The sequence below is a fragment of the Balaenoptera acutorostrata genome, chromosome 13 (assembly GCF_949987535.1).
Source record: "Balaenoptera acutorostrata chromosome 13, mBalAcu1.1, whole genome shotgun sequence".
In the NCBI taxonomy this organism is placed as follows: Eukaryota; Metazoa; Chordata; class Mammalia; order Artiodactyla; family Balaenopteridae; genus Balaenoptera; species Balaenoptera acutorostrata.
Genome location: NC_080076.1, coordinates 85,768,664 through 85,782,935, shown reverse-complemented (window position 1 = coordinate 85,782,935; position 14,272 = coordinate 85,768,664). Strand labels below are relative to the sequence as shown.

At 48.6% G+C, this 14,272-nt stretch overlaps 1 protein-coding gene across 1 annotated transcript in view; it reads right to left on the bottom strand.

Moving 5' to 3' along the window:
• Positions 1-735: 735 nt before the first annotated feature.
• The window catches only part of CFAP251 (cilia and flagella associated protein 251), a 70,985-nt gene continuing 57,448 nt past the window's right edge, over positions 736-14,272 (bottom strand). The window contains exons 20-22 of the mRNA XM_057527381.1: positions 4,963-5,191; positions 3,708-3,809; positions 736-2,518 (exon numbers count right to left, since the gene is read on the bottom strand). Coding sequence (XP_057383364.1) covers positions 2,382-2,518; positions 3,708-3,809; positions 4,963-5,191 — 468 coding nt within the window. The 3' untranslated portion in view covers positions 736-2,381. The remainder of the gene's footprint in view (positions 2,519-3,707; positions 3,810-4,962; positions 5,192-14,272) is intronic.

Below are 14,272 nucleotides of genomic sequence, written 5' to 3'. Positions count from 1 at the left end.
GAGAGTCGAGGGCGGGGGAGGCTTTGGGTGGTTCCTGGACGACCATGGCTTTTCCTGAACTCTGGAAGCAACAGGCCAGGATGCAGAGGTCGGTAGCCAGAGGCCCCATCTGAAACAGTATTGTTTTTTCAAAAGAACATCACATGGTGCTTTTTGGTGTCCAGCGTCTCGTCCCTACGTCTGATGTACAAGCCCAGCGAGACCGTCTTCGGTCTCTGCTCTCTCCGTTTCTGGTGTCGCTGCTCTGCTACCCACATGGCTGGGAGAGTCTGAGCTCTCTGCTCTCTTGGCAGGAAGGCAGCCCTCCTCCTCCTCCCCTGGACCCGGGTGCTGGGGCCCGGCCTCTCCACCGCTTACGTGGCCAGCAGGTGAAGACGCCCCGCCGGGGCTGGAAGGTGCACATAAGCTGCTCTTCACCCTGGTCGGACAAGCTGAGAGATACCCCGAGAAAAGCACCAGCAGAAAGGGAGAGAAGGGGCGCCCGTGGCCTGGCTGGGCTGGGAGCAGGGTGGGAACGCCGCTGACGTGGATGCTGCAGTCCCCTGCTATTTGGGCCTTCCCGGTGAGCGGCCGCCCTGACCCTCCCCCTTCCCGGTGAGCGGCCGCCCTGACCCTCCCCCTTCCCGATGAGCGGCGCCCTGACCCTCCCCCTTCCCGGTGAGCGGCCGCCCTGACCCTCCCGCTTCCCCGGTGAGCGGCCGCCCTGACCCTCCCCCTTCCCGGTGAGCGGCCGTGAACAGGACCTCCCCCTCCCCGGACCGACTCAGCGCAGAGGGAGCGGCTCAGCCCGGGCCTGAGGGCGGTTCCCGCTCCCCAGCCCGGCCACCGCGGGTCCAACTGGTCACGGGCCGGTTCTGCTCCAGACAATGACTCCAATATATGTCGCCAACAAGAACCAAAAAAGAGGGAACCGGACCCGATAAAAGAAGCCCCTGGTGGGTGTCCAGAGAGCATCCAATTCTGAGTTATTTTTTGAAGAGAACAAGTCACTTGAGAGTTTTCTGTTCCCTAAAATGTCCCCGGGAACTTTGTAACTGGCTTGGTAGTCTGTCTCTCCTAAACCCTTAGCAGCTGCAAAGTTGATTCACAAAGCTTTTTTTCTTTTTGTGTTTTTCAAAAAGAACCAAATGTAAACCAGGTTGCAAAGCGCTGGAGGTATACAGCGTGACGAGCGGGCACCGGCTGTCCCAAGGCTGCGGTGACACAGCCTGGGTCGCGGATACGGCTCGGTTCCGTGCTCCGGGCTGTCCCAAGGACCCACAGAGCCAGGTTTCCAAACGGCCGCCACGCAGGGGGCTCTGGGCCTGGAGGAGGGCGCGGCGGCCGCTCTGCTTCCCTCACACGGACCACTGCTCCGGGGGTCAGAAACATCATCTCAAAGGCTGGTTTCCCCGGGGAAGGAGCTGGTAGTGGCGGGCGGGTGTGTCGGACTAAGCACGTGTGGAGAATAACCTTCGGCCCATTTGCCTGAGCGAGACCTCATAACTGAGGACAAAACTCTTAAAATCAGACCATAACTTCCATCTGTTTATACGACGAGGGTGCCCTATCTTCAAGGTCAGAATGCTGCTGAAGCCTTAGTCACGTTCCCTCCACATCCCGAGCCGGGGAACCGCTTTCGCCTGCTACGCGTTCTGCAGCCCAGCGGAGTCCAAGGCTGCGGATCAACCACACGGGCCTGTGCAGCGCGTGCGCGGTGTGAGGGGGCGGCTCCCGTCCGCTGAGCTCTGCCCCGGGGAGGCCGGCCGGCGGGTTCTGGTCCAGCTGCAGTACACACGGGGCTCGGGGGCTGCTCTGCTGCATTCTCTCTGGCAGGTGCCACCGGCGTTAAGCATGGCCAGTGATGCTCTTCATAACGGCCGCACACAACTGCTCAGGGGTTTTGCTGATAAGAAGCCACAAGCCGGGGCTCTCGGGAGCCCAGGGCACCCAACGCCCCCGCCCCAGCCTAAGAGCAGGCTGGGATGAGCCATATCAGGCCGCATTAGGCTAAGGGTCCAGGTGCCGCTTGAGGGGATAGAAATAAGGCCACACTTGCCACGAGGAAGGCCTGCTGCTGGCTGAGGCCCCCTCTGCCCCCGGGGACCACGCCACCTTCTCGTCCTGTCCAAACCCCCTCCAGGCAGCACTGCCGTGGATTAGGCATGAGAATGGCGGCCGGGGTCTCCAGCCACCCTTTCCATCCAGCTGCCAGTGTTTTTCTTGCCTCCACCCACTTTTCTATTTCAGAAACAGTGGAATGTCCAACTTTGTGAATTCCATGGCTTAACAGAAATTTGCTTTTAATGTCTAAACGTTCTGAAGATTAGAGTAGGGGTAGGGAAATGCGGGAAAAGCAGTGCCTCTTGGAAAAAACACACACACACAAAGTCCTTTGTGCTTCAGGCACTCCTTTCAACTTCACTGACCGTAGGATCTTGTCCAGAATCTTGGGAAATGGTTAGGCCAAGAATTTGAGTCGTGAATATTTCTGCAGTGATTTCATCTGGAAGTTCTTCTTCAAAGCAAATTTCTGAACCTAACCAAACAAGAAAAGAAAGCAAATGCCTTCATAACAATTAGGTTTCTAACTCAGAAGCATTTTCCAAAAATATGAGGTAATGATACTAAACAAAAGTGAGAGGAGCTTTGTGCTGGGATTTGGCTCTGATTCCATGAAAACCCTTGGGTGGAAACTGGTTAAAATCCCTCCTTTGTGGTTTGGGTTTGGAGCACTGTTACCCAAATCTCTGCACACTTCATTGGAAAGCCTCAACTACAAGGCATCATTGATTTTACTGTTTTGAGACACTTAGGAACACTGTATACATGTGTGTGTATACAAAACAATTGGGAAAGTTACATTCTGAGATCCCAGGTACACAAGGAATGGCGTAGAGGAGCTTGCAGGTTGGAAATGACCAATCAGATCCTGGAGTCTAGAATTGTCTGTGTTAGGAACTTTGTTCAATTTGAAATTGGGAACAGACAACAGAAGGAGAGGGAGAAGGAAGCCTGGTGAGGAGTCTTTGCTCCCGACCCCATGGGGGCAGCAGGGCCTCACTCGAGGTTGTCCACGGACACGTTCCAGCACAAGGGGGTCAGTGAGCTAAAAGAAGGAGGTGGGAAATCCTCAGACAGGAAAGGAGAGGAGGATTTTTTTTTTTTTTGGCCACACTGCACAGCATGCGGGATCTTAGTTCCCCGACCAGGGATCGAACCCACGCCCCCTGCAGTGGAAGCGCAGAGTCCTAACTGCTGGACCGCCAGGGAAGTCCCAGGATGATCTTTAAAGATGTTCAAGCTCTGGCAGCTTGAAATCGGGCTCGTGCCTGCCTGCCGAGTCCCCGCCCTCTCCTCATCCAAGGCTCTCCTGACAATACCTCTTCTGAAACAGCTTCCGAACTGTATCCTCTACTAGTGGCCAGGATTTGCCTACCCAAGCTGGACAGATGAGGACTGGATCGGGGGAATAAAGGGAAGAAACAAGGCTGGGAGACACAAAGGAAGGACGGAGCACAAGAACAAAAGCTTTCATCTCTTAGACATGACCACCACTCCCTGGTCTTTTTATAACTTATTCATGTTGGGTTCCCAACAGACTTGCTTTGTTGTGTGCATGGTATGAAGGAGAGTGGCTTGCACCAGTTAGAAGACATAAATGCACTTAAGGCGCCAACAAATTAGTGCACCTCAGCTACGTGTCCAGACAGAGCCCACTGTAGTACCTTTGACAGAAGAGGCTGCGGGCTCGGATTTCCAGCCCTCAGGATTCAGTCCAAACAGTGTAGCGAAGCAGTCAGACATCTCCTCTTCCGTCATGTGCTCACCTGGGCGTCACAAAGGGAAAAGGAGGCTGTTCAGCTCGTGGGACTGAGCCTCACGTCAGAGTTCAGCATCATCATTCTGAGGTCTTCAAGAGGATGATTCCACTGTTTTCTGGAGACACAAAAACAGTCTAGGGAGTCCCATGTTACTGTCACATAGACTTCCTCATATGGTGCTAAACATGGGACTCCAACCCAGGGGACTGTGTTGGCGCTTGTGCAGAGAAAGAAGACAGCATTCTGACAAAGACTGTGCTTAGCTTCATTTCTAATTCCCTCACATTAGAAGCACCAGTTTGGCTAAGATGAAATGATCGCCCAGGGAAAAGGGCTACTTGACTTCCTCACATAAAACGATGAGGAAGGACTTCCCTGGTGGCGCAGTGGTTAAGAATCCGCCTGCCAACGCAGGGGACACGGGTTCGAGCCCTGATCCGGGAAGATCCCACATGCTGCAGAGCAACTAAGCCCGTGCGCCACAACTACTGAGCCTGCGCTCTAGAGGCCATAAGCCACAACTACTGAGCCCACGTGCCACAACTACAGAAGCCCACACGCCTAGAGACCGTGCTCCTCAACAAGAGAAGCCACCGCAATGAGAAGCCCGCGCACCACAACGAAGAGAGAAGCCCGCGCACTACAACGAACAGAGAAGCCCGCACACCGCAACGAAGAGTAGCCCCCGCTCACCGCAACTAGAGAAAGCCCGCGCACAGCAACAAAGACCCAACGCAGCCAAAAATAAATAAATAAATAAATAAATAAATAAATAAATAAATGTATTAAAAAAAATACGATGAGGAAAAGAATAGGTAAAAATGAAAAGTTTTACTTTGGTGTGGTTTCATTTCACAAATGCAACCCAATCTCGTAGTAGCTCTGTGAGGGTGATGGCTGGCACTTGTATTCCTGCTTTATGAGTGAGGGTCCTGAATCTTGCAGTTCCAGGAAGTTGGAACATAAACTGCATCTTTCTGGTTCCTGGCATCCTTCCCTTTACCCCGTGTTTGCCAGCCACGTGGGTCAGTAAGCGGCATCCTCGCGGCTGAAGTCCAGTCAAATCAGAGATGCCGGGGGGTGGTCTGTCTCCCAGCTCAGTTCTCTCCAGTGGGAATGGCTCAAGGGTGTTACGAGATATACCTATTTAGGTATTTACCTTTGGTTTGAAGCAGTTTCAGAAAATCCTCTCTTCGAATAGCTTTCTTTCCCTTTGAGTTGGTAAAACCAAGAATGTCAAAGCTCCGCTGGATGCCACTCATGGTGTTACCGAAGGGTGGCCTGTGATTAAGGTAAACTCTGAAGAAATCCGGTAGGTTGATTTTGTCAATTAGTTTTCGAGTGTCCACATACTCACTAAATCTGATTTCGTTAAACATATCTTCAATCTAGGGAAGAGGTTTAGGAAAAAAAAAAAAAAAGACCATGGTAAGCAGAAAAGACACTTTGATAGCCGTTAGCTTAGAACATGTCTGTTATGAGTTGACTGTATCCACACCCCCCACCCCCCGCCAAAGAAAGACAGGTTGAAGTCCTAACCCCCAGTCCCTCAGTCCCTCATGGCAGATGTCATTAGTTAAGATGAGGTTGTACTGGAGGAGGGTGGGCCTTTCAAACAATATGACCGGTGTCCTCATAAAGAGAGGAAAGAGACACTCAGGGCCAAGATGGACATGTGATGGCCGAGGCAGTGGTTGGAGGAATACAGCTTAAGCCAAGGAACATCAAGGATTGATGGTAACTGCAGAAGCTAGAAGAGGCGAGGACACATTATCCCCTACATGTTTCATAGAGAGCATGACCCTGCTGACACCTTGATTTCAGACTTCCATGAGAGAATAAATTCCTGTTGTGTGAATCAACCCACTTTGTGGTACTAAATTTTACAGCAGCCTTGATCCACTGTCCAACTGGTCAATACTATTAGCATTGGCATGAACAGTGTTTCATTTCTTCACTTTTCACCTAAGTATCTCACAGTGTATCTACTACATCCTTGCTTTGTGAAGAAGATATTAGTTTCATTTAAAAGATGGAATCCTGAAGAATTTAGAAATTAGTTTAGATGAATAAGCAAATAATTCAGTGTGAAACTCAAATATAGGACCTAAGGCTGTGGTAAGTTTCTTAAGACAACTAACTGCACCATGATTCTTTTTTCCTTTCTTTCTTTTCCATCTTTATCCTGCAATGTTTTATATACTCAAAAGATTCTATGTAACATACATACAACTTAGGTGATATACTTTTTAAAATGAAGACCTAAGAAGCCATCATTCACTGAAAATATCAACACAGTTGACAAATCTTAAGCGAGACTAACCAAGAAAAAAAAGAGAAAAGACTCAAATTATTAAAATCAGGAATGAAAGAGGGAATACCAGTACCAATCTTACAGAGATTAAAAGGAGTATGAGCAATTATATGCCAACAAATCAGATAACTTAGGTGAAATGGACAAATTGCTAGAAAGATACAAATGACCAAAACTGACTCAAGAAGAAAGAGAAAATCTAAACAGACCTATAACAAGTAAATAGATTGAATTAGTAACTTTACAGCTTCAGCAAAGAAAAACCAAGGACCAAATGGCTTCACTGGTGAATTCTACCAAATATTTAAAGAATACCAATCCTCCACAAACTCTCCCAAAAACATAAGAAAAGGGAACAATTCCCAACTCATCCTGTGAGGGCTGCTTTCTGATTTGGAAAGTCATTCTTTGCGTATTTTCCAAATTTCCTAGAATGAGCAGAGTGCTGACATGTCTGTGGATTCAAATGGAAATGTCGTGCCAGTTAATGCAGGTCTCCACACCGGGCGCCTTGCGTAACTGGCAAAACGCCAGGAGGAGAGACCTAGAACACAGAAACAAACAAAACCACTCCTCACTCCCATCAGCCTTCTCTGTGCAGTAGTTTTGTACCACGCACACTGCAATCGGCTAAAATTCAGAAACCTGAACTGTGCCTGACAAAGGGCTAGAAGTGAGTAATTTATTTTAGTGTCTACATTTGAAACTAATATGTGTCCCTCCAAATTGCAGGGTTTTGAATTTTACAGAGAGAGAGAGAGAGAGAGAGAAAGAGAGAGAGAGAGAGAGAATAAGAGCCACAGAAAAGTGGGAAATAATTTTTTCCCCCCAGAACATGAACTCTTTTGGTCTGTAGGAATGAATCAGGAAGAGAATCTGTATTTGTACACAATATTTATCAATAGATAGCCAATTTCTCCCTGTCTACTAAATAAATGTAGAGCAAAAATTGAAAGAGCACCAGTTTGAAGCAACGCCAAATATTAGCCTGTCTGGAACACCCTAGTGTCTTGGTCTTGCCCCAAGTAACAGGAAGAAAATACAAACCTCTTGCAGTCCAACCATCATTTCTGTGAAAGATCTGGGGTACCTTCCTTCCACTTTTTCCCATGCATATAAAATACATGTGTCTATTTTTTTTGCAAAACTGGTATGTGTATATTTGTATCCTGCTTTTGTATCCTGCTTTTCCCCCTTTTACACTGTATCTTAGTAATCGCCTAATATTTTCAAAGAAGTCATATATCCTCAATGCAACATTCCAGGAATGGTCTTTAGATATAACATCATTGGTTATGGATACAAATGAACCATAATTGGTACTATGCAAGTAGCTCTAATTGGTAACATTTTCATATACAGCATTTATTGAGTTTATATTATGTACAACTGCATGTTAAATTATGTACAATTTTGTGTATAAATAAAACTATCCAGTAGCATATATTATTTACAGATTCTACTATATGATTTTAATACTATTAGTATATGCATGTGCTACCACTTACTATGAGCCAAAGGAGACTGGGGCTAACACTATGACCTTTGATGGCAGACCTAGGTTCAAAACCTGGTTCTTCCATTTTCTATATGACTTTGGGTGAGTAATTTAACATTCCTTATCCTCAGTTTCCTGTCTTGAAAAAGGGAGTAATATGGTAAACCATTTGCAGTGGGCTGATCTGACGCTTACCGTGACAATGTATCTAAAGTGCTGACATAGTGCCTAACACAGTCAGCACTCAACTGGCAGTAATTGTTCTTGTGATTATTATACTTCCTATGCCCTTGCTAATTACAATGCATGTAATTAGAACACAAATTATAATTTATAAATACATAAATTATAATGTAAATGATATGTGTACTTTACAAATGCAATATACGATTCAAACTCAATTCAGAAATAGGAGGCTAACCCAAAGAGGACAAAAAAGGAATCCCAAAGTGCCTGGAGTTACTCATACCCGGAGCATTCCAAAGATCTCAGAGAACATTCTTGGCACAAACCACTCTGTAGGTGATTCACCTCTTACTCTCTTTCCCCAGATGACTGACCAAAAATCACTGCTCAACAAGCAGAGAGCTGGCAGCTTTAGCATCACAACATTTCTTTCCCGAGCCTGCTCTGTGTTAGTTGAAGAGGCAGGTGCTGCTACGTGTCCAAACGAGGGTCATGCTTGGGAGAGGAACCTCGGAGCCCGAATGGAATGCCCAGAGCCTTCCCAGGGCCCCGGTGGGAGGAGTGGGAGGCCCCGCGGTCGCCTAGAGCGCTCTGGCTGGCTTCAGCCCGGCCTTTTATTGGCATTCTCACGCTGGCCTGTCATCCACTAAGGCAGTGGTTCATTTGATTCACCCAGGGAGCTTTAAACATTCTAAGGCCGCGGCCCCATTCCCAGAGATCCTGATTTAATTGTTCTGGGGTGGAGTATGAGCGGTCATAGTTTTTAAAAGCTCCCCAGGGGATATGAATGTGTGGCCAAGGTTGAGAAGTATGGCTTTAAGGCAGGGGATCTCAAACTTTATCAGGCATCAACATGAGCAGGAGGGCCCGATAAAACACAGACTGCTGGTCCCACCCCCAGAGTTTCTGATTCCGTGAGTCTGGGATCTGGGCCGAGAATCTGCTTTGCTTACAAATCCCCAGGTGAGGCCTGTGCTGCTGGTCTGGGGGCCACAGCTTTGAGAACCAGCTCTTACCCCACAGCGGCTAGCGGAGGTGATGCTCATGCCAGAAAGAATCAGCACCCGGCTTGTGATTTTCATCAGAGAGTAATGGTGGGTGGCAGCTGTGAGGCATATTCTAATTCTTCAGGCCCACATCTGTCTCCTCCATTAAGCTGTAGCAATAGCGTTCATCTCTATTTCCACAGCAGCTTTGTTCAGAGCCCAGCACATCGTGGGGGCCCAGAGAAACGTTTACTGAATGAATGAATGAATGAAACACCGTGGGCACAATGAGGCCGTGGAAGAAGTTCTCTTAAAACTCAAAAAAGGGGGGCTTCCCTGGTGGCGCAGTGGTTAAGAATCCTCCTGCCAAGGCAGGGGACACGGGTTCGAGCCCTGGTCCGGGAAGATCCCACATGCCGCGGAGCAACTAAGCCCGGGCGACACAACTACTGAGCCCGTGAGCCACAGCTACTGAGCTCACGAGCCACAACTACTGAAGCCTGCGCACGCCTAGAGCCCGTGCTCTGCAACAAGAGAAGCCACCGCAGTGAGAAGCCCGCGAACCGCAACGAAGAGTAGCCCCCACTCGCCGCAACTAGAGAAAGCCTGTGCGCAACAACGAAGACCCAATGCAGCCAAAAATTAATTAATTAATTAAAATTTTAAAAAAAAGGTAGAACTGTCAAGGTCGAGTATCTATTCAACAGCTTGTCGTTTGAGTTATAACTTTTTTTTTTTTGGCCACGTGCCATGCAGCTTGTAGGATCTCAGGTCCCCAACCAGGGATTGAACCCGAGCCTTCGGCAGTGAAAATGCAGAGTCCTAACCACTGGACCCAACCAGGGAATTCCAGATTTATAACTTTTAAACATTTACACAGTCGGCCCCTGGGCCTCTGCTGGTACCGCTGCCCAGGCCCCGAGACGTGAGGATGGCCTGTCCTTGGAGGGCCGGGGTCCCCTGGCCCAGGACTGCTTTACTCCTGCCGCTGTCATTCTCCCCATAGGCCTTTGGGTTTGCGATCCTGTTGTCAGCCGCAGGAAGCCACTGATGGCCTTAGAATTGTGTCTTATAATTAAGTTTTATAACCTCCCGTTAAACGGAGAGGAACATGATACACTTGAACTGGGGCCATTCCTCGTCTTTATAAACGGGCTCCTGGTGCGGGTCGGTTTCTTCTGTGATAGTTTCATAGCCTCGCAGGCTGGAAGGACTCTCTCTCCTCCTTACACACACCTAGTGCTCTCTAGACCGTCCCTGGCAAACGAGGAGACAGTCTTTCCTCACAGCGTCCTCTTTGCCTCACACCCCCTCCGTGTGGCCCATCGCGGCGGCGTTTCGCACTGGCCTGGGGCAGGGGAGGAGGGGCTGGGCAGCAGCTTCCAGGGCTGGAGATGCCTCTGCTGTTGGCGCTTCGCTCTGTCACTCACAGCTGCCCCCCTCTCCAGTAACGATCTGCACAACAGCTGCCTCCCGTCAGGTCCTGCGCACTGGACGCCGACCCAGGAGAAGGCCAGCCCTCGGTGCTGGGCCACAGCGCTCTCTCCCTGCTGTCTACTGGCCGGGGGAGACTCAGAGATGACAACACCACCATTCCCAGCGCCCTTTATGGTGACCTCCGCCCAGCCCCTCACGGGGCCCAGGCTGCAAGCACTTCCGGGGATTCTTCCCCATCCCAGGTGAACGTTTTTAAAGGTTTTAAAATCTGAATGACAGATTTCCCTGGTGGCACAGTGGTTAAGAAGCCGCCTGCCAATGCAGGGGACGTGGGTTCGAGCCCTGGTCCAGGAAGGTCCCACATGCCGCGGAACAGCTAAGCCCGTGCGCCACAACTACTGAGCCTGCGCTCTGGAGCCCGCAAGCCACAACTACTGAAGCCCATGCACCTAGAGCCCGTGCTCTGCAACAAGAGAAGCTACCGCAGTGACTTCTCTTTTCTTTACTCCTCTAGAAAAAGGAGTGAAGTACTGATTATGCTACAACATGGATGCACCTTGAAAACAGTGAAAGGAGCCAGACACAAACGATCGCACATCACATGATTCCATCTATATGAAATGTCCAGAAGAGGCAAATCCAGAGATGGGAAGTAGACTAGTAGATACCAGGGGCTGAGGAGGGGGGATGGGAAGTGACGGCTAATGGATACAGGGTTTCTTTTTAGGGTGATAAACATGTTCTAGGATTCGATAGTGGTGATGGTTGCACAACTCTGTGAACATACTAAAAGCCATTGACTCACTTTAAATAGGTGAGTTGTGTGATATGTGATATATCTCAATAAAGTTGATTAAAAGGAAGAAAAATAGGGAGTTCCCTGGTGGCCTAGTGGCTAGGATTCTGTGTTTTCACTGCCATGGTCAGGGGAGATCCCGCAAGCCATGAGGCGTGGCCAAAAAAAAAAAAAAAAATCATAAAAGGAAGAAAAATAGGGACTTCCCTGGCGGTCCAGCGGTTAAGACTCCGCACTTCCAATGCAGGGGGTGCAGGTTTGATCCTTGGTCGGGGAACTAAGATCCCACATGCTTCACAGTGAGGCCAAAAAAAAAAAAAAAAGAAATATAATACAGAAGTGAAGCAATGGCAAAGGCAAGTAACAAAGCAAATAACATCAGTTCTTAAAAATGTAATTTTCACCATGACTATGATCTATTCTTTTATCATCATAAAACCAGTAAAGATGAATATGTGCTTGTTATAAAAAATGCGAACACTGGAGATGTAAGAATAGAAGTAAAGTGCTCTATCATTCCCCATCCCTCAGCAATGGCCAGTGTTCGACGTCCTGACTTTTGTTTGCACTAAGACCAGCCAGCTGGGGTACAGACCGCGGCCCTGAGTGGCCGAGCAAGCTTCCTCATCCCCCTAAGCCTCACTGCCCTGGCTGGTAAGATGGAGATGATAAAAGCATCTGCTTGCTGTGAGGACTAAACGCCAGGGGGGCTGGCACGGTCCTTGGCTCTCAGCGAGCGCTCAAGCGAGAAGGGCTGGTCCGCTGTTGCCGCTGTTGGTGTTATTGATATTATCAGCTGCATTCTTTTTTAGTGGCCGCGCAGCATTTTAGGATTTCTTTCTTTAGATGCTGTAAGTGTGGCAACAGCAGCGCTCCCTGGCGTAGGGTTCTCAGTGGACCAGGAAGGCCTCCCGACAGCAGTGGGCCATTTCTCTCACTTTCAGGATGGAAACACCTCCTGATATATTTATGCTTCAGAACAAATCCAACCCACTGAGGACCTTTCTTCAAAGTGCGCATTTCCAAATTCCCATGGGGTCTTCATCAGAGCAGAAACTGTGCCCATGACCGTTGGCTCCAATTTCTCCTCCTCGTATGGCGGGCGGCTGTGCCACTTGGCTACGCTCCCTCCACCCCAGCTGGGACCGAGGTTTAGCCACAAAGATTAGCACACAAGGCTTGGGGAGGATTTGTTCGTTTATCCTTCTGGGTTTTGTTCTGAAAACAAAAGCAATACAAGCTACCGCTTGTAGTTAAGAAAAATTAAATTCTACAGAAATGTATGTATGAGCCTCCCCTCTCCCCGGCAATTTACAGCCACGATGGTCTTCTAAGGAGAGTGGATGCGACTAAATGGGAAGTTTTTTCATTTGTAAACCCTAGAGATGGGCTTATACTGCAGATTTGGAAACAGACGCTAAGAGCTGAGTTGGCATGGCCAGCGGAGGGACAGGAGGGGGTGCTCCTCAGGGAAGGAAGAGGGGGAGCAGAGCTCGGTGGGGGTAAAGACCAGCAAGGAAGCCCCCCTGGGGGTGGTCATCGGGACTGGGAAGAAGGTCTAATGAGAAGTTTTAGGTAAACTGCTGTGGAATGTGGTTATGCATGAATCTGTCTGGTGATTCCCAGTTTTCCAGGGAAGTTGTCTTGTGTGGATGGGCTTTCTGTTTTTGTGGAAAAGGAGGAAGACGCTGAGCGTCACGTCTGGAATGACCTGGAGCGTGCACACGCACACGGGGGAGCCCCGAGGCCAGGAGAGCGCGAGCCCCCAGGGCAGCCCCGAACTCCGACTACAGGTGGCAACCAGGGCTGGGTTCCAGCTGGTACCAGAGGCCCCAGCTGATGGAGGTGATAGGCAGAAAGTAGACAGTAAAAGCTCTCACGGATCCCGTGCCTCAGAAGTCAGTGTTGTTAAGGGTTTGGAAGAAGTTCTTTCAGTTTTGCTAGGCATATATGAGATCTATATATTATTGTTAATGAAGTGAAGTCATGCTTTACATACTGTTTTGCAACTTGCCTTTTGTCCTTTAACAATAAAACCAGCACATTCTTTCTGAATCAAGAATCATAGGTCAGGGACTTCCCTGGTGGTCCAGTGGTTAAGAATCCGCCTTCCAATACAGGGGACGTGGGTTCGATCCCTGGTCGGGGAACTAAGATCCCACATGCTACGGGAGAGCTAAGTCCATGCGCCGCAACTACTGAGCCCACGCGCTCTGGAGCCCGCATGCCGCAGCTAGAGAGAAGCCCGCGCACTGCAACAAAGAGCCCGTGCGCTGCAGCTAAGACCCGACGCAGCCAAATAAATAAAATTAAAGAATTAAAAAAAAGAAGAGAACAGAAATAAAAGAATCGTAGGTCAATTTCACTGTTTAATAACTACTAAGTGTAGGTGTGCCTTACTTGATTTATCCCATCTCTTATCAACGGACCTTAAGGTTGTTTTAATTTTTCACTATTATAAACTATCCTGCAGTACGTCACTGTTACACTTGCCTGAGTTTTCCTGTAGGATATACTCCTAAAAGCAGAATTGCTGGGTCCAAAGGTAAGCACGTTTAAAAAGTTAAGTGATTATTTCCTCTCCAAACCCTCCTAAACAAGGCTAAAGCTGCTGAATAGACCAAATAGTTAGGGCTACTATTAATTACTCTGAGATCAAACAATAATGTCAGGGATTCTATCTTCCTTATTGTTTTTGCAGTCAAACATGACTGGTGAGCGTATCATTCATTCGTTTACTCATCCGACCAAGATTTGCGGAGCCTCCACGATGTGAACTCTTGCTGGGCACACACCTCTCTGTCAGGATTGGCCTTAATTTATAGAACTAAGTGGTTGAACTGCTGCTAATTCATTGCAAAAACTTACAAAGAATCTAAAACGCTCTGCAAGCTAAATAGAAACATAGCCACAAGTGACCAGGGAACACATGTGACGCACAGGCCTGGCCCCAACATGATATTCCAAAGTCCCGGAGGGAAAAATATATATATAAAGATGGAAGATGAAACTTTCTCGTATGTGAATTCAGCTATACAAACTGTGAAGAGCCCTAACTTAGGAACCCAAACTTAGGGTTTATAACATTATAAACATTGCAGATCTTTCTTTTAAAAAAAATGAAGATTTGTGGGCTTCCCTGGTGGTGCAGTGGTTCAGAATCCGCCTGCCAATGCAGGGGACACGGGTTCAAGCCCTGGTCCGGGAAGATCCCACATGCCGCGGAGCAAATAAGCCCGTGCGCCACAACTA